Source organism: Typopeltis vanoorti, chromosome 19 (assembly GCF_054136105.1).
Source record: "Typopeltis vanoorti isolate ZY-2024b chromosome 19, IOZ_Tvanoo_1.0, whole genome shotgun sequence".
NCBI lineage: Eukaryota > Metazoa > Arthropoda > Arachnida > Uropygi > Thelyphonidae > Typopeltis > Typopeltis vanoorti.
Window position 1 is genome coordinate 11,740,170 of NC_143567.1, and position 19,374 is coordinate 11,759,543.

The 19,374-nt window shown below is 33.3% G+C and overlaps 2 protein-coding genes across 3 annotated transcripts in view; one reads left to right on the top strand and one right to left on the bottom strand.

The window, feature by feature from the left end:
- LOC150095854 (bone morphogenetic protein 5-like) overlaps positions 1-19,374 on the bottom strand; it is a 105,320-nt gene that overhangs the window by 15,267 nt on the left and 70,679 nt on the right. For both annotated transcript variants that reach the window (XM_090409296.1, XM_090409297.1), the window contains exons 2-3: positions 14,416-14,567; positions 8,649-8,796 (exon numbers count right to left, since the gene is read on the bottom strand). In XM_090409296.1, the coding sequence (XP_090265422.1) occupies positions 8,649-8,796; positions 14,416-14,567 (300 nt within the window). The remainder of the gene's footprint in view (positions 1-8,648; positions 8,797-14,415; positions 14,568-19,374) is intronic.
- The window catches only part of LOC150095855 (uncharacterized), a 335,373-nt gene that overhangs the window by 7,041 nt on the left and 308,958 nt on the right, over positions 1-19,374 (top strand). The window lies entirely within an intron of this gene.

Below are 19,374 nucleotides of genomic sequence, written 5' to 3' on the forward strand. Positions count from 1 at the left end.
ACTAATACTACTACTAATAATAATAACTAGTATAGCCACTTAACGATTCTTCAGATCACCGAACATAAAATCCCTTTCCGAACTAGGTCGGGTAAACAGTAGGTTATTGTATATTAAGTGACGAATTTTATTTTCCTGTGTGTAGCTTCCTGCTTGAAAGAAGTCTTTGAAAAAAAATATCCATGTTTGGTCTCTATAAAAGATTTTTTACATAATCATTTCCAGATTGTATAAAACACACACACATAAACCACACAAAACTCATATAATGATTGAAAGGAATATTCCTCAAAAAAAAAAAAAAAAAAAGACGTCTATGCAACAAATGCAAAGGGAATATAATGCTAAGCTTCAATTGCATCACAAGTTAATCCTTAAAAACTGCAGTTATTTTTGATAAATACACTTCACTTCACATGTCTTAAAGTCATTTTTCGGTGACCTGTTCATCCGATGATTTATAGTTTCGATGAATTGCATTTTCGATTACTTGTTTTTTCGATAAATTGTCTTTCGATGAATTTTCTGGATACCGAGCAGTGTTGCCATTGAAACTGCTATACAGCGATATAAGGACAGTAGTGATTACAGACTTTCTGGCTGTTGACCTTTTATTTTAAAATCTGCGTGTTTAGGTAAGTGCTAGCTGCTTCATGAAAGAATTCTGACTGTTATTATCTTAAAATTTTTTCTATTCATCAATATCTTATACTTTTTTCTTTCTGCGAAAATGTCCATAATTTGCAGTGTTGCGATGTCCTGCGTGTATTTTATTGCTCATGCTTCATTCATCATCATGTGTTTGTATTGTAATTTCTTTGCAATTCTATATTCTGTTTTCCAGATGGGTGCAGTTTTAAATCATGGTTCCTGTTGAAATTGGAGTGATTTAATCACTTAACACTAAAAACGAAAGTAGTGAAATCGTTTCAGTTTGAACAGGAATTGTGACTTAAAAATGTACCTGTCTGGTACATGTTTACATCACATTTTTAAACTTTAAGTATATTTTTAAACTTTAAACAATAAACAAAACGCAACTGTTATAAGAACAGAATGGAATTACAACTCTTTGCCAACGTACGGTATGGCTTGATTTAGTGAACTCTTCATTTAGATCTGATTTTTACTCTCTTTTGTGTTCGTGCCCTGTTGTTTTTGATCACAAACGAACACACTCTCCTCTGGCCTGTATACATTATTTTCAACACTATTATTTTTATCAGTAGATAAAAATAATAGTGTTGAAACTCTATTTTAAAAGAACTTATAAATATGAACGCATTTTCATTTTCGTGGAAAATGAAAATGCGTTCGTGGAAAATGAAAATGAAAATTATGGAAACGAATGCTTTTTTTTTTTTTTTTTGTAAAAATATTGTAATTTGTAAAATTTTTTTCGCAAAATTTGGTTTGTTGTCATTTAGTTCTGCCTTTTCCTACTATTTTTTCTGACGGTTTATACATCTTCAAATGAGCAAGACTAATCCTCCTTCTTGATAACAGTTTTTCCAATTAGGTAGTTCCCTATTTTACAAGTTTATTTATTTATGTATTTATTATTTATTTTAAATTCGTTCCTACCGTGCGCCTGTGAAACGAAAATTTGTAAAGCTGGAATTTATTTCTCATAGAGGTAATGATAAACACAGGGATTACGTTTTCAGCAAGGAAATTTGGCCGGAGTAAAGTTAACTAAAGGTCAACAAAACAATAGTTTAAATTATTAAACTATTGTTACTGCATGCCTTTTCCAAGTATTATATGCTCTTCAAATCACCAAGATTAATATCGACACGTGTAGCAATTTGTGAACATCTACTGGGCATAATAATGCATAGCAAATATTCACATATCAAATGCCAATTTTCTCTAAAATTTCTTGAAATGATTGAAAGTATGTAGGTAGATAGAAAAGGACTAATTTCTTAACTTTGACTAATTCGTATTTCCAACCTTACAAGTTTTAGATTTTTCCTGCTGAAATGGATTACGAAAAGCATGAAGTGTGTAAAGCAAAAATAAAATTTTATTTACAGCAAAAATTTAATTTATGGATGCTGTAGCTACAGTTACTCCTTTTATGTTGAAGTGCACATGGCAAGAACTTTTTTACTCTTTAAAAAAAAAAAAAAACTTTAAGGAAGTGGTTGAAACCTTTATGCAATTATATATTGTAAAACGTAATATTATCTGATGATTATTACATTTTCAAGGAAACGAACATCTAAAATAGGTTGCTAAAACGTTGTCATATAATTTTTACCACTTTGAAAAGTTCTTGCACTCTTCCGGTAGACTCCAAACGCTCCGCAGATTAGGAATCTTTGTTACTTTTGTTTATTTATTTATTATAATATGAATCATTGCAGCACGTTTAGTTGATATGATTTCATAAGTGACTTTTTTTTTTTACTTTGCTACAACAAGCAACTAGCAACTGAAGAAATGTGCGTACTGTATAACTGAAAAGTTCTGTATTATACTGTTCATATTCTATTCTTATTCTGTTACATATTCTATATTACACTAGACTTGAGATTTTCTTTTCTTGCATTTTGCTTTTAAAGTTGTGTTATCCTGGAATAATTACTATTTGCATGTTGACTGTGCTTCACTAATAGGATGGGTAGTAACGGAATCACGTATATGGAACGGAATGACATATATTCTTTACAACTTATACCGAACTACAGCTAATACTAAGCAAGCTTTTTTCTTTTTTTTTGTCGTTGTTGTTTCAGGAGTGCATATTGAAAGACTTTTTTAAAAGTGTGTTTCGCGGCGCTAAAATCAATATTAGGCGAAAAGAATTTTGAAAAAAAAAATGGCTTTGTCACATGCAGAATAAAAAAAATAACAAAATATAAGACTTTAATCACGATTCTACATTCTGGCGTGGTCTTTCTTGTGATTTAAAAAAGAGCAATTGATTTCCAACAGCTGTTAAATTGCCTGTCAGCGGTGACATGAAATATGGACCACATTTAATACAGTTAGGCATCGCCTTCCTTGATGGCACAAGTCCCGCGACACTGTTATAACGCAATAGGTGGACACACGAAGGTGTGCGAATTCTTTATTTAGCCCGCGGGAACTAGCAAATTACGTCAATAGCACGTGCGACAATCATTTATGCCTTGCGGGGAAGTATGTCAACGGCACTTGCTGCGTTCGTGATTCTCTTTCCTTTTGTAATATATATTTTGCCTGTAAAGGAAAAACAGACCTTTAATTTAGCAGAAGGAAAGTCTGTGCAAGATATTATTAGACGGTCCACCTCTATTCATAATTTATTTGTAACTGTTCAAGCGAAGCAAAAGTCACAATTCTCCATTCTCTCTCTCTCTCTCTCTCTCTCTCTCTCTCTTTCAAACACACACACACACACAAAGTTAGTGCTTGAACTTAAGGCCTCTTTTAAGTTTAAATTATCGGATATTTTGTGGTAGCGCATATGGTATCATATACTAACGTGAATAGTACCTCTCGCCAACACAGTAATGTGCGTACGCATATGATGCAAATTTTGGGTTCATCATCAAAACTCATTAATTCAGCGTCCCCCCACCTTCCTGTACTAAAAAAGAAAACAATTCTTCTAAAATCCGTGGAATATCATCACCGCTTATAGAAAATAAATCAAATTACAGTGAGAAATAAAGGAATAATCAAATAAAAGACTGATTAGGAAAATCAAATCATGTAAGTGGCAAAGCGGAAGGCCAGAATTAGAAAAGCATATGATTAAAACGCATTGCACAAATATTAGTAATCAGTTTATTTCCATCGTATAAATTTGCTTGTTTTACACAGTACATATCCACATTTTAGAAAAGAGGACAAATTTAAGTTAGAAATAAAGGGATAACAGGAACAATCCAAAGTGCCTTACACAGTAAGGCACTTGGGATTGTTTCCTGAGTGTTAAAACTTAAGAATATTAATAAACGAACCCATTTTTAATACAATAGGCTCAGGATTAAACATTTTTTATTACAAATAATATTCATGTACAGTATTCATAAAATTAAGTATACCACAACAAATATAATTAAAGAAATACTAAATAATTACAGATAATTAAAGATAAATAATTAAAGAAATACCAAATATACAGTCCAAGTATATTTGTTTGGTATATCTAGGTCTGTTTAGCCTCGTGAGAATCTACTTATATAATGCTAAGCCACCACTAAGACACCTTTCCAATCCCTTTATAATTTTTTATGAAAAGTTTACTAATAACACGAAAAGTTATTAGTAACCTTAAGCATATTTGTACCATGGGTGAGCTAACGAATTTTTTCCTATTTTTATCAATTATTATATAGTTTTTGTATTTTTTAATTTTTTCATAGTCCGGAAACCCTGCTCTAGATACCAAACATGGAACTTTTTCAAGCCCCCTTCAGGCCTCCAATAAGCTGGACGCTGATCTCACTTGGGCGATGAAATTCATTTCCCACCTAAAGACAATCACAAATATCAATGAACATTGATTTAAATCCTGCCGTGAACACGGCAGGATTTAAACCCGTAACCGTTGGTTGGAGAGCAGGTACGATTTCAGTCTATTCCCGAGTTAGTCGATCTTGTTTTCATTTTTTTTTTCTCCTGGAAACCCAATTTTTTAATCCTGCAACTCAGAAAAATCGACCGTAACGCTAACAGTAATGTATTAGGTGGCTGCATGCTTGGTGAGCGATCAGCGTATCTGTTCTACAACCATTAGGCTGCAGGTTGATTCCCACCATGGGCATGAATGCCTGTGACGTGGGAAAGGAATTTCATTACCCGGTGTGAGACCACCTCTCCACTTATTGAAGATCTGAAAAGTGACTTGAAAAAAAAAAAAAAGATTGAAGTTTGGTCTCTAGAGCAGGATTTCCGAATTATCTAAAATAGAAAATATTCCACAGTCTACCCACGATGCTAATGTACAGTAGGTTAACTTCCTTTTGTGGATAGGATTCATATATAAAAGAAGTTGGGGTTTAGAATCACGAGATGTCAGCATTTGTCTGGCGTACGCTCGCCCCCTGATTTAAAAATCATCAGTATCGTATAGGTATACCTATTGTCAGCTACAGTGGAGCCTTGCTATCCACTGATTTCCAAAAGTTGGTGTCAAAGGACCTCTGCCTACCCCGTTTGGAGAATAAGTGGTAGGCAGAGGTCCTACCCCTTATTTACCGTTTATTTTAGTATTTCTTTAATTATATTTGTTGTGGTATACTTAATTTTATGAATACTGTACATGAATATTATTTGTACAGAATGTGGAAATGGCGTTTTCCCAATAAAATTAAACAGTTCTAAAGAAGTGTTTAATTTTTTTAAAAATCAAATTAGATAATAGCATAAATCATCTACCTTCCTCAATCTCATTCTATATATATCTATGTTTAGAGGTGGAGAGGAGTGGTTTGATATATCGAAAAATATAGTGGCCTGATATAATCGAAAAATATTATACTTTGCTATTCATTTGATTTATTGAAGATCTGAAAAGTGACTTGAGAAAAAAAAAAAAAAAGATTGAAGTTTGGTCTCTAGAGCAGGATTTTCGAATTATCTAAAATAGAAACATAGCCTTTCTCTTATATATATATATATATATATATATATATATATATATATATTAAAGATACCAAGCTATTTTAAATATAAACCTGGTTCTAATCAATTTCCCAAGTAAGCAAACAGACAAGTAAGTCAAGTTTGCGCCTGCAAATAGTGCCAGTCTAACTGACCCATACGTAGTGCAAGTCTTAGGCAACTCGTGGCAAAGGTGGAATAAGCTCTGATCACTATTCTTGATATTTACCCTTAATGGAAAGCCCATCTCCTAGAGGAGATGTATGATGCTATGCATTAAAAGCAAGGGGGCCACTACTCAGACCGGTTTCGACCTTTATTGAGGTATCATCAGTGGGAGCCAGGCTAGAAATACCACATTTTAAGTAATACAGAGCTTACTTGGGAAATGGATTAAAACCAGGTTTATATTTAAAATAGCTTGGTATCTTTAACGTATATTATACCCAAGTTAAAAAAATTTCTATATATATATACACGAGACATTGAGTGCAGGAGTGGATACTGATCAACATTTTTTCTAATTTTGAGTTTATAACATTAATTAAACTGTGCCAAAACGAAATGTTAATAAAATAAAAGTGCAATAATTTAACAAGTCAAAAATAGAAAGTAGCACCACACTTCTTGTGCTAAATGTTTTATCTTTGAAATAGTGGACTAAAACATGTTGGTTTACATTTGAGAAGTGCTGCAGTTAGTCCGCTTTTGCGCTCAATGTCTCATACAGAGCCTTCGTAGCTCAGTCGGTATAGACGAAGCCCTGTAGTCGGAAAGACTTGGGTTCGATTCCCGTCCATGATGTCAGAAACCTTTATCTGGTCTCTTTTGACTAAAGAGAAGTTAGCCGGTCTTCTCCTGTGGTAGAGGTTTTTTTTTTTTTTCATCCCTCTGAACAGGCAAACCGGCCCCGTGAATACACGTGAACTAAAGTCATAAATACTTGCTCTTAGGGGATGCAGCAGAGGAGTGTCGAGCCGGCTGCATTAATTCGTCGTAAACCCTTCGTGAGAGGACTCTACCCATAAGGGACGGATGAATAGGAAAGTATATATATATATATATATATATATATATACACACACAGTGTAATCAAAATTAAAGTCTCTCTGTTTAAGGTCTTGTGGAGCGTCAACCAGTGATCTAAATGCTGCGAAATTTTGCAGGAATACATTGTACATAATGCAGAAGCGATATCTGAGAGAAAAAAAGTTGTTCCAAAATTTATCACCAGGGGCACTGTATGATGTACCGAATGTAGATGTAGTAAATTTTCTGCGTGTGTAAGAAGAAGAGCGACACAAAGTTATTCACTTCCATAAATGCATTCACGGGCTGCACTGTTCAATGTGCTGCCCTTCCCTGTTTGTCACAAACTGCATCTTTTGCAAAGTGTGATCAACCAGAACGCAGGTGGTCTGGACTGATGTTGCACACATGCTGTACTATGATATCTTTCAGCGCTGGCAAGTTATCAGCATGATCCCGATGCGTCCTGTCTGTGAGAAATCTTCAGAGCCAGAACCATAAGGGGGAGGGGCATATCAGGCGAGCATCGAAAATATCTAGTCCTCAGATCGTTGTTAACCACAGTCCTTAATATCCAGGGATGACCTGTTGTTCTTCCACTTGCTGAAATTGCTGAAATAATTCCTCTGCATCAATCCTATAAAACCTTTTAGTATCTTAAATGTTTCTATATCTCCTCCTCTCCATCTCTCAACCAACTTTTGCAACACAGAAACTCTCAAGTTATGTAGGGAGCATTCCTCAGACCACTCACCAACTTATTCACTCGCCTCTAAACCTTTTTCTCCACTGTCTCATCTCCAAGAAATCCGGGCGACCAGACCTCAACACAGTAATCCAGATGTGGACATATCAACGCTTTATAAAGAGGAATAAATAATTTCTTTATCTCTGCATGTTAGTGTGTTTCTCAATAACCAAGTAATCCTATTTATTACTTGAACGCGCAACTGGTTTCGTCTTCTCAGAAGATTTCATCGGGTGCATAATATGAAAAGAGAAATACAAGAAATATACGTTACAAGAGAACAACAGCTATAAATTAAGTTGCAAACGTATTGCTGACATTTGAAGATATTCTGGGTGCCATAGTACTTGTTGGGCACGTTCAGGCGGACATGATCTCATGTACGCCAAAATCAGACGGAGAAATTCATTGACACGCATTTTCTAATCACGCTGTTAATTCTTCTTACCCTAATGAAGAAGATTCTGTCACTCATCCAGTGATTAGAAAACATTTTTAGGTATTCTAATTGTTAAGAGTTAGGAAATATGAGAACCCTACTCTAGAGATCAATCACTGAACAAAACTTTTCCAAGCGACTTCAGACTTTCATCAGGCGGGGTCACACACACACACACACACCGAGCGTCTGTCTCGTAAATACAGCTAAATATCAGATAAATGCTAGCTCTGTGAAACTGTAATAGAAATTTCAAAAAGTAATACATGTATCATTCTCTCAAAAGTCCATATTGATGCCATTTATTATTACTTTGATTGAGGCTTCACCGCAAAATGTACAGAAAGCCAGAATAATATGGAAATCATGTATATATATATATATATATATGAGAATCGTTTGGCATAATTATGAAGGACGTGTTAAAATTATCTTTATTTATTAATAGTAATTAATAAATAAGGAAAATAATGTCTTCAGGTTCAAATTTGAATAATTTACAAATTATTCCTTAGAATATTCCACTTTAGAAATCAAATGTATTACCATGGCTTGCATTTTTCTGCTTTATAAAAGCATAATGCTACATATCTCTTTCTTTACTGTTGCGTTATAGTTGATGGATTGTGGCGTTAATTGTAGATAGATTTAGTATAGACGGGGAGTTGTGTGGAGGACTTCCCGCGATGAGTAGGTTGACTCTTTGGTGATGTCACTTAATAATGTACAGTGAAATAAAGCGAAATAATACAGTGAAATAAGTACAGAAATAGAATATCGATATATTTCATTGCTATGCTATGATATGAGAGCAAAAGCAGTTATTCTTACCCATGTTTTTTTGTTCATCTTTAAGCCAATCAATTACTGCAACTTTGATGTAAAACACTTCCCATCCAACTGAGTACGCACTGATTCGCCGAACGTCTAATAACTTATTTTCTTGTCCTTGAGTAGTCGTCACCTGATAGACTCGAACCTAAAGAGAAATACAATTATTTTTCCCAATTATAATCTTCATTTGCTGCATGTTAGTAAGCTATAATTTCGCAGTGCAGACCATTAGTTGAACTTACAGCAGTTAAACAGAATTGATTATTGGTATTACGATTTTTATTAAACTGAGAAAATGCCTTGATATTACATATAATTATTGCTAGAATTTGAAACTCGAATTTGAAAGAAAAGAAAAAAATCTATAGATTTTGTGTAGATCTTTTATTGATGTTTGCATTTCTTTGTGGAAATTAGGAAATGACAATGAAAAATGAAAATTACTTAAAACTGAAGACTCAATACAACTATGGATATAAATTTAATACAATAGTTATGCAATAACATCTTACAACAGTAACTACTAGGAATACAAGTAATAATCGAAAAACAGTGCAAGTAACGATCAAAGATATAACAGTTACTAGGTAACCTTCATACTACATGTTTAAAATACAAATGCTACTTCATGAGAATACAAATGTAGTCTCATGAAGTAGCGTCTCAATCATTTTCTAAATGCATAATCTGAAGCTACAGATTTTATTTCGTAAAGCGGTTTATTTTAGCTGCTTGTGACTTAGGTATTCAAAAGATTTATCAAATATTTTTCTGTTTGCCTTAGGAATTATCAGCAAGCATCTGTCAAAGCGCAGATCATAAATTACATTATACACAGAAAAATTTACAATGCTGTTTCTTACAAATAGCATAATACAGCTCGACCTATATGTTCTGTGTTGGATGGCTAGTTGTTTTGGATTTACGGCCGAAGCAACTCAGACTATGAGGCCAGTATATTATGTCTGGTAATTGCGTATGCTCTTATGACCTGTTTGACTGCTTTGCTGAATGAAAAACCACAGTTTCCTGGAGAAAAAACCCTGCCATCCCCGTATGAGACCGGCTAGTTAACCTTCAGTCGAAAAATTGATAATGGTTCTACGCTTCCTAGATGGGATTTGAACTCAGATATTTAGAAAAGGGCATCGTCGATACCGACTGAGCTGCGGAGACTCTTCCTGTATTGGAAAAATATCAGTGGCAAAGAGATCATCAGTAAAATATATGAATAAATATCAGAAATGGTTATAGTTCTAATCGTTCTGTTTCACATTCTTATTAAGGAAAGGGAATTATTGTTCTAATCTCCATGCCAACAGATGATATCATATTACCATGGAGAATTTATCCATACGTAGTATAAATATCTTAAAAATTTGCAGCGTGTGGCCCAGTATTTTATCGATTTTCCCGATTAAATGGAAGCTTAGTATCATGCTAATTTATACACGGTGATCTATCTTATTTGTTAAGCTGAAACATATTTATATATATTCTCCATGATAATGTATATATGATATCATCTGTTGGCACGGAGATTAAAACAATAATTCCCTGTTCTTAATAAGAATCCATAACAAAACGATTATACTAGAACTATAACGATTTCTGATATCTATTCACACACACACACACACACACACACACACACACACACACACACACACATCAATCCCCGTAGCTCAGTCAATATAGACGAAGCCCTTTTGTCGGAAAGACCTGAGTTCGATTACCGTCAGTGACGTGAGAAAAGTGTAGTCGAAAGTGACCTGGTCTCTTTCGACTAAAGGTGAGTTAGCCGGTCTCGTACGGCGGTAGGGGTTTTTTCACCCGGAAACTCGGGTTTTTCGTCCTCCAGAACAAGCAAACTGGTCTGTTCTGGGGACGTATCTAGGTACATATATATATATATATATATATATATATATATATATATATTTTTTTTTTTTTTTTTTTAAAGAATTAAATGACTAGAACCGAGATTTAAGTAAAAAGTTTTAAAAAGGTTCTAGTCATTCAATTCTTTTGAAAAAAATATGTATGTTAACCGAGTTAATGATCATTCTTTCATATATATATATATATATATATATATATATACACACCTAGATTTAGTAGATTTAATATGTATATGTGTGTGTATATATATATATGTATGTATATATATATATATATATGTATGTATATATATATATATATATATATATATATATAATCTGTTCACAGTTAAGTGACATTTAGTTCTAGTTCCTTCTGTCTTCGTGGAGATCATCGAGTGCATCCTTGTCACTTTTGTTTTCGTCATCCTTTCTTGCGAATAGTTTGCTGTCTCCTTCCAACACACACACTTAACCACTCCACTTGATTTCTCTTGCTTTGCCTGATAAAGCAGTTGCTTATTAAGTTTAGTCAAGTGGTAATTTATATTTAGTTGTTTTAGTTATTAGTCGTACTGTTTGTTGTAATTTTGTTTAATTTCCTTGTTTCCATTTACTTCTAACATTTCTGTTTGCAATTAAATGATAACTGGCTTGATATGTGTTTTCTTTTGGTGGGTATTTTGTAAGCATGTACGATGTCATTCTTTGCAACTCCTAGTTGGTTCACCACATTTTCAGCTACGAAATGTATACTTTCATTTCATTCTTCTGGTAAGCCGTTTATTTCCACTTGGAGGAATCTCATTTTATTTTGGAGCTATCTCCTTAAAATCCGATTTTATAATTTTATAACTTCTAAAATTTGATCTCTCAGATTTCTTATGAGATGCTTTGCGGCTTGCTAGTATTCATTCACTCTATTGGTAGTTCTAGCATCATTCATGTATAAAATGATTTCTGGAGGCTCCATTTTTCAAAGGTTTTTTCTAAAGTTAGTTTCCTTAATTCCATTTCTCACAAAAATGAATCTAAAATATTTTTACTAGAAATATACAAAATACATGTGCAAATGATTGCAGATGATTATTCCTTATTCTTTCATTCTTTCTATGTGAGGGAATGTTACTAACAATAGAACAATAATGTATGATCAATTCTACAAATGGTTTGCTTATTTCTGAAAGATAAACAGTACTTCAATAATTCCTTAAGCTATTTCTATACTTCAATAATTCCCTGACATGATAAGATTAAACAGAGTGCTTTAATTTTGATTTTTAAAAGATGAGGAGAACACAGGGAAAGATTTTGAAACTTCCTCCTTCCCTGCCGTGATTCGTGCAACTTTTTCGGCATATACGCACCACAGAACTGAAGAGGAGGACTTGGTTTCCTAAACGTAGTATTTACAGTGTCATTATTATTATTATTATTATTATTATTATTATTATTATTATTATTATTCAAGGAGACATTAAAATAACTCGGTGTGAGTTTTCACTACTTCTACAACTAGTTTTAATTTATTCACGAACTTTGGAAAGGTATCTGTTTTCAAACTTGTACATTGTGTGTGTGTGTGTGTGTGTGTGTGTGTGTGTGTGTGTGTGTGTGTGTGTGTGTGTGTGTGTGTGTGTGTGTGTGTGTGTGTGTGTGAGAGAGAGAGAGAGAGAGAGAGAGAGAGAGAGAGAGAGAGAGATAACATGAAGCACAAAGTTCAATATTATGATTTCGATATGTGACGAACGCAAACATCAAATCCTTATCTTCGCAATTTCAAATGCTAATTGAATTGCTTCCTTTTTTAATATATCAAAGCTGCATGTTTCTCTCTCTCTCTCTCTCTCTCTTTTGTGCGTGTCGCTGATCTTAAAAATGGTTCAAGAAGCGAACAAGCGAGCGTTCTCACACCGTCTGTTTCTTGGTACTCTGCAAAATCTCTATCGCTTTTCTCCATCAACCAGGGAATTACTGTCTCCTGAGAGACACGCCGGAGTGCCCGAGGATAAGGGTGGTTTAGATTTCACAGACAGATAGTGCTTTCGACCGAATGAGACATGACATTCAACCGGTGGTCGAAGATAAGGAAGAAAAGTCGGAAACCCTCAAACAGTCGACGATGATCGCTTATCTGAGTTGTGTTCTTAGCAGAGAACAACGTAACATTGTAGAAGTTTCGGGTGGCTGCGAGAGTTTCTGAATATCCAAAGATTAACACTTGAATAGAATAAAAAAGGAACCGAAATGTCGTGGAATTCTCTTTGTTTGCTGATCCTTGAATCTAGTAAAACAAAGACGATGAGTTGATAGTATCTTTATTGATAAAGCAATAAAATCTTTGTCAAATTCACGCATGAATTACTTAAAAGGATGCAAAACAACGATTGGTCGATTTCACAAGAATATATGGCCGTCTAGTATTTAGGTATAAAAAGCTGAAAAGCTATATTAGTGCGAATTTCTGATATGATGTCAAGACACGTATCACGCAATCTACGCTATCGATCTTGGAGTGCATTCCATTTTTGTTACTTCCAAGTCGCAACACAAATAGAAAGCAGCTTCATTTGTTGTTCGATTTGTGGCTCAGATTTTTAACTGATATATATTACATTTTCAAGTTACTATAGTGACTGTTTTGTTCTCCCAAACGGTAACTGTGGCAACTGTCTCCAACCAAAGAATGATGTTCATTTATAAACTCGAGAAGATCATTTATTTCCTGTTTGATTGAAGGTTTCTCTCGTCACAAGATGTGGCTTTCTTGCAGAAAAAAAGCGTGAAGATAACGAAAAAAACGATTAAAAATATTTTATCGCACCACTTCATGTGGTCTTTAAAGATGAAAAATCTCGATCTACTAAACACACGACTTTTAGATACACAAATAGTAAACTAGTGCCCTTTCATTAAATAAAAAAAAAAAAAAGCACCAACTACGTCATTTCGTAGAATAGAGCGAATCTTTTTCTTTCTTTTTCTTTTTTTGAAGAGATTTTATCCAGAAGCAGTTCAGCTGGTAGAGTTATCTCAGCAGCAAGGATCAGGACTATTTTTCGGAGAAAAATAGTCTCGACTTTATATACAGCTATTTATTTTTAGCATAGTTAATATAATCTTTTTTTTTTTTTTTTTTTCATTTGCAGTCTGGGCACATGCAATGATCATGTTAAGACTTATTGCTGATTCCTAAGAAACATGCGTATGATGCCGTTCAGCATGTGAACGGTAATGAGCCAGATAAAACGATAAAGCGAAATGAATCTGTTCCTAATGATATTTTGATGACTAGGACGTCATACATTGACGTAGGTTTATTTATCTGATCATTCCACAACCCATACGCTTTGCTAAGTATAGTTAATAATTATTTTTATGAGTATCATTATAGTTGTCAGATTCTGCTGCTAAATCCTAAATATTAACACTTACAGGCGCGTTTGAAAAGAAGGCAGTGCTACAGTGTTGCCTAGCAACCGCTACACTGACTGCAATATTATCGGTGAAGGGAGGATTTGTAGCAGTTCTTTTATCAAAAACTCGACGAATAAAGCACTCTGAAAATAGATTTCTCTTGGCAAACGAGCAAATAATAGATTACCATGGAATTCGTATTGATGTGTAATTTCTGAAAAATGAAATTTCCACCACATCTCATAATTTATTAATTTAAACACTATTCGAATTAATCATAATAATTTGATCATATTTTAGATTACATTTTATGAATAATAAATGTGAATAATAGTGTTTATTGAATACCTTGATATCATATTTTCAGTCATTTTTATAGAGTAAAGCAGAAATATATTATGTAAGTATGCTGTGTGGACTTCTTTTTGTATAGAAAGTCTCCGGAGCATATTATTAATATACCTTACCTCCAGTAAGTGAGAATAGCTTTTTGGAAATTTTTCGATTGCTTTTGATCGGGGCTTTAATTTATATAGATGAAATTCTGCTTCCAAGATTTTCTCTGAGAGAGGAACATTATGTGTAACGTTGAAAACAAAGTGCATATGATGAGAAGCATCTGAAAGAAAAACAAAATCGTGCTAAAGGAATATGCATATTTTGAAATCCACATAAAAATGAGATTTGAATTTAAAATTGTAAACATATCGAACGACTAAAAACTCTAATTTTACGTGATTTTAATTAAAGTTTGAATCAATCATCGTAATAATGTATTTTGACTTCAGTGAGCATTCTTATGTTTATAATTTATACAATCCATGCAAAGGATGAGATTTTTTTTAAAAAAATGATCCTTGTTATTTTTAAAACATATCCGAAACCTTTATTTCGTTTTGCTGGATTTACAATCCATGGAATACTCTAAATTGATTTATGAGTGCATGTTAAACAAATTCAGCATATTTTGGCTAATTATTCTGTCAGTGCGCTACTGAATATCTATACGCATGCTTTCTTTCTTTCTCTCTCTCTCTCTCTTTAAATTTTAAATTGTCCATTTGTACAGGATAGTATTATATTTACGAATAGTTAAAAAACTGGGGTTAATTACCACCAGTGTTCAGTTACAAATATTCACCCTTTAAACCTTTAAAAATGTATATTTAAGAATGAAAAAAATGGAATTGTACTTTTAGTAAACACATTTGCGAATTTGGCTTTCCCTTCAATTCTGCTGAATCTGTCAATCTTCAGAACGCACTATTAACCAGAAGTTGCATTGATTTAGTTATAATGAAAACCCAGTTAATGAACGGGTTACATATGTCAGAAATTAATTATTTCTATTATTACTATATTACTTTCGTAGTATTTAATTCTATTATACTTAGTTCTAAAGAACAAACTGCTCAATATAGTCTTGTCTCACTGGTACTTATGTGAGGGATATTTAAAGAGAAAAAACGACAAAAGGTTCAGACCTGGGTTACAACATAGCTGAAAGATAGCGTAAAACTAGAATGTAGTTTAAACATCGAAAATTCGTTCATTCGGCAATTCATTGACTTGTGCTTAACGCGGAAGAATAAGAAAGAGTAGAATCACACGTTCCTATAGCATTATACAGTATAATATTAGAAGAAAAAACGACATTTTTTTAAATTTATTTTTTAATGATAATGCTAGAAATCAGTTATTATTATTATTAATTAATAATTACAAGTTTTATAAAAATGTTTAATAGTTATAAAAGTATAATATAGTTTTCTAATATTTTATTTATATAACATTAACATCTTCCTTTTTCGATGCCTATTGGCCTGTTACGGAGCTATCCAAAGCCCTTTCAAGTCGTACCCGTCCCGAGGATAAGGTGGCTAACATTAATATTTAAATAATAATTCATATCATAAACAATAAACGAATATAACAATGTTATTAAGTTTAAATCAGTGTATTTGTTATAGATATTTAATCACAGAAACATGCAAAAAAAATAAACATTTTATCAGCATCATAGTTTTCTAGTATGTATATATATATATGTATATATATATATATATATATATATCCCTAAAAGGAGAGGAGGATATATACCAAAACATATATGCATACAAAGGTATATTAGATATTATAATAGTTCTCATAAATAACTAATATTTATGTTATTATAAATATATTATAACAATTATAATTAAATATTAATTATAATAATTAATTTACATTAAATTAATGCATTAATATAAATACCAGTTTAAAAATAAATATTTCATGGCCATAATTTATACCCTAATTTCAAAAATTTAATAATAAACTTTCACATATACTGTATTATGTTATACATTTTGTTAATTAATCATCTAATAAAATGCAAATTAATTCATTCTAAACCATAATAAGTTCAACTTATTTGTTTTATTTCCAGTATTGTGTACGTTGGGAATCAACATTTTTATTTCTTACTGATATCTTAACTAAATTCGATAGTAAATTCTGGAATATTCTAAATCACAAATAATTTTTATGATCTCTAACTCCGAAAAAAAAAAAGATTCCTCTGGTGCTGCTCTCAATATAATGATGGACTGAAAAATTCTCGGTGATAGAGATGAGTTTGGAAAACTGACAAAATATTTCACTCACTGTTCCATAATATTTGTAACGAAATAAAAATTTAAAACATTAAAACTTGAATTAAAACTACATTTAGCATTGTTGTTCTGAATAATAAAATTTAGTTGAAATAATTAAACGTATTATGTAAAACTTTCAACACTTAATTTTATTGATATCCTGCATCATTTAACTATGAATGCTTTCGATGTAATATCTTATCGTATATGTATAACAGTGTTCACATAACTTTTTTCTTTTCCCACCAAAAAATTAAAATTACATTCTTCTAGTGACCTAAACTGTATGAGGATCTACTATGCATCTTCACAAATCCTCATGGAATTATAATACGAGGTGCTATCCCAAAGTTTTTGAATTTGACCATTAAAAAAAAATACTTACACTAACTCCTAGTTTTCACTGTCTTCTATATAGTCCCCTTGTACAACGATCCCAGTGTTTTTTCCATGTTTCCATGAGTGGCTAGAAATTCTCATGTGTGACTGTGTTGAGTACGATTCTGCTGAATCTCTTCAGTCATGTCAAAACGACTCTCTTTCAGCCGGAATTTCATCTTGTGGAACAGGAAAAAGTCTCAGTGGGAGAGGCCGAATAAAGGAGATGGGGAATGGCTTTCGTGTTTTTGGAAGCCAGGAACTGTCGAACAACGAAGGATGTGTGGGCTGGCGCGTTGTTATGGTAGAGAATCTAGTCATTGTTCTTCCACATGTTCTGAACGTTTGCGCCGAATGCTCTCCCTTAGCTGCTTCAAAATCTCACAGTAAAACTTGTCGTTTATAGTTTGACGTTTGACCTGAGGGGAGGAGGAATTCCTTGTGTACAATGGTTTGGATGTATTGCTTCCCCCTCCCAAAAAAAATTGCTCTGACTCATAGCATTATCACCAAATGCTTCCTTAAGCATTAGGTGGATTTCTGTTGCAGTTTTTTTAAGTTAATTTCAGTTGTAGGAGAAAATCACCGAACCACTAAAACACGATCTTACAAAAACGGATGTAACCCAAGAACGCAGCCTCTCAGCTTGCCAGCTCTTGGCATACTATTACTGATTCACAAAGATTACTGTTCCCCTATTATAATAGCAGAAGGCCGTACTACAACCGGTTCGCGCGCGCTATTCAAATTCCATGAACTTTTGGATAGCATTCATTTAATATTTAATGTTTTAGATTTCAATAGTATATATTGTTTAATTTAAATAATTATATATTTAACTATTTAGTTAAATAGAAAACTATTTAATTTAACTATCACCATTGTCATGTACTATTTAATTAAATAGTTAAATGATAGTGGCGATCAACCCTGCTTATTGGAGACCTGCAGTATCTTGAAAAATGTGCATTATGGTCTCTACAGGTTTCCCTGTTTATCTGCACATGCCGGCCACTGAATTAGAAACCTTTATGCAGATGCGCATAAACGTCATTTACGTAGCTTATATGCAAAATAGTGTTCTTGGTCACGTATGTCACTGCATGTTTTAGGCAACTATTTAACCATCAGCATTGTTAAATAGTTGCCTATCAATAGTAATCGTCACTAATGTTGATCAATGGGAAAAACAAAGGATCTTTCAGAGTTCGATAAAGGGCTTATTGTGGGTGCCCGTCTGGCTGGAGCCACTATTTTGAAAACAGAGCCGACTGATTTCTCAAAAAGAGGGATATCCCGGGTGTTTAATCAGTGGAAAAATAATTTACATTTATTATCTAAGAGGCCAACTGTGGTCTTAAAACAATCTGTCTGGAACGAGATCGCCTCGTCCAAGGTTTGTACGGACAACATAACTTCCTCTGTGTGTGCAACAGTTGATGGAAGCATTTAATGACGGTTGAAACCAATTGAGAATGAATGAATGGCAGATGGTAGAAAAACATATTCAGACAGTCCTTTAACTGAGCCAGTTGAAGAACAGTCTGATGAACCTTGTATGTTGTAGACGTAAATGCAATCCAACACCTTGTGAAATCTATGCCAAACCGCATTTGTGCTGTAATTTGGGATAAATGAGGTCCATCAAGATATTAAATAAAAGTTTATAATTCAGTGACCGGTATGTGTAATCCTTAGCACACAGCGGAATGATTTTTTTATGATACATACAAAAGAATATAAACTGTATAGCAAAACAAACTTATATCATCTGGCAGGAAATTAAGAGTGAAGGGACCCATCAATGTTCTTTTTGAGGACCTGGAGGTTGTATTTGGAAACATTTCATGGAGAAACTGTTCCAGGAAATAAAGGTAGATGGAACAAAAGAGGAGAGAACGGTAATCTGTTGGGGGTTAGCAGTTGAATTGTAAATGATGTTGGGCAGCTTCTGCTCGTGTTGTGGCAGATTTAGCAGAAATGGATAATATCTGTTTTCAGTTCTGCTGAACAACTCCCATAGTAGTAGTATCTGTAGAAAAAACACAATGTGGAAACAGACTCAACAGTGGTTAGCCGAACTGCTCTAGGTTTTAAGTGCGCCATCTCGAATTTCAAAGTATTATTCCGAGAGGGAACGACGGAATGTACACACTTCACAACTGAGCAGATAAAAAGCAACTCCTTGAGAGAAAAGGAGCGTTACGTTTTTTGAAGCCGAGTGTAGTGTAGAAATGATGTGATTATTACAGGAAAAGCTAAGAGTAAGTGTCAGTCTGAGAAGCTAGATCTGTTGATCTTGACTCTTCAGCTGAAAGGGGTAAAGAGAGAAGAACCGAGATCTTTTTGTGTAAAAAAAAAAGTTGTGCTTTGAAAGCACTGAAGGTTATTAGGTTATTATTATCCCATTGA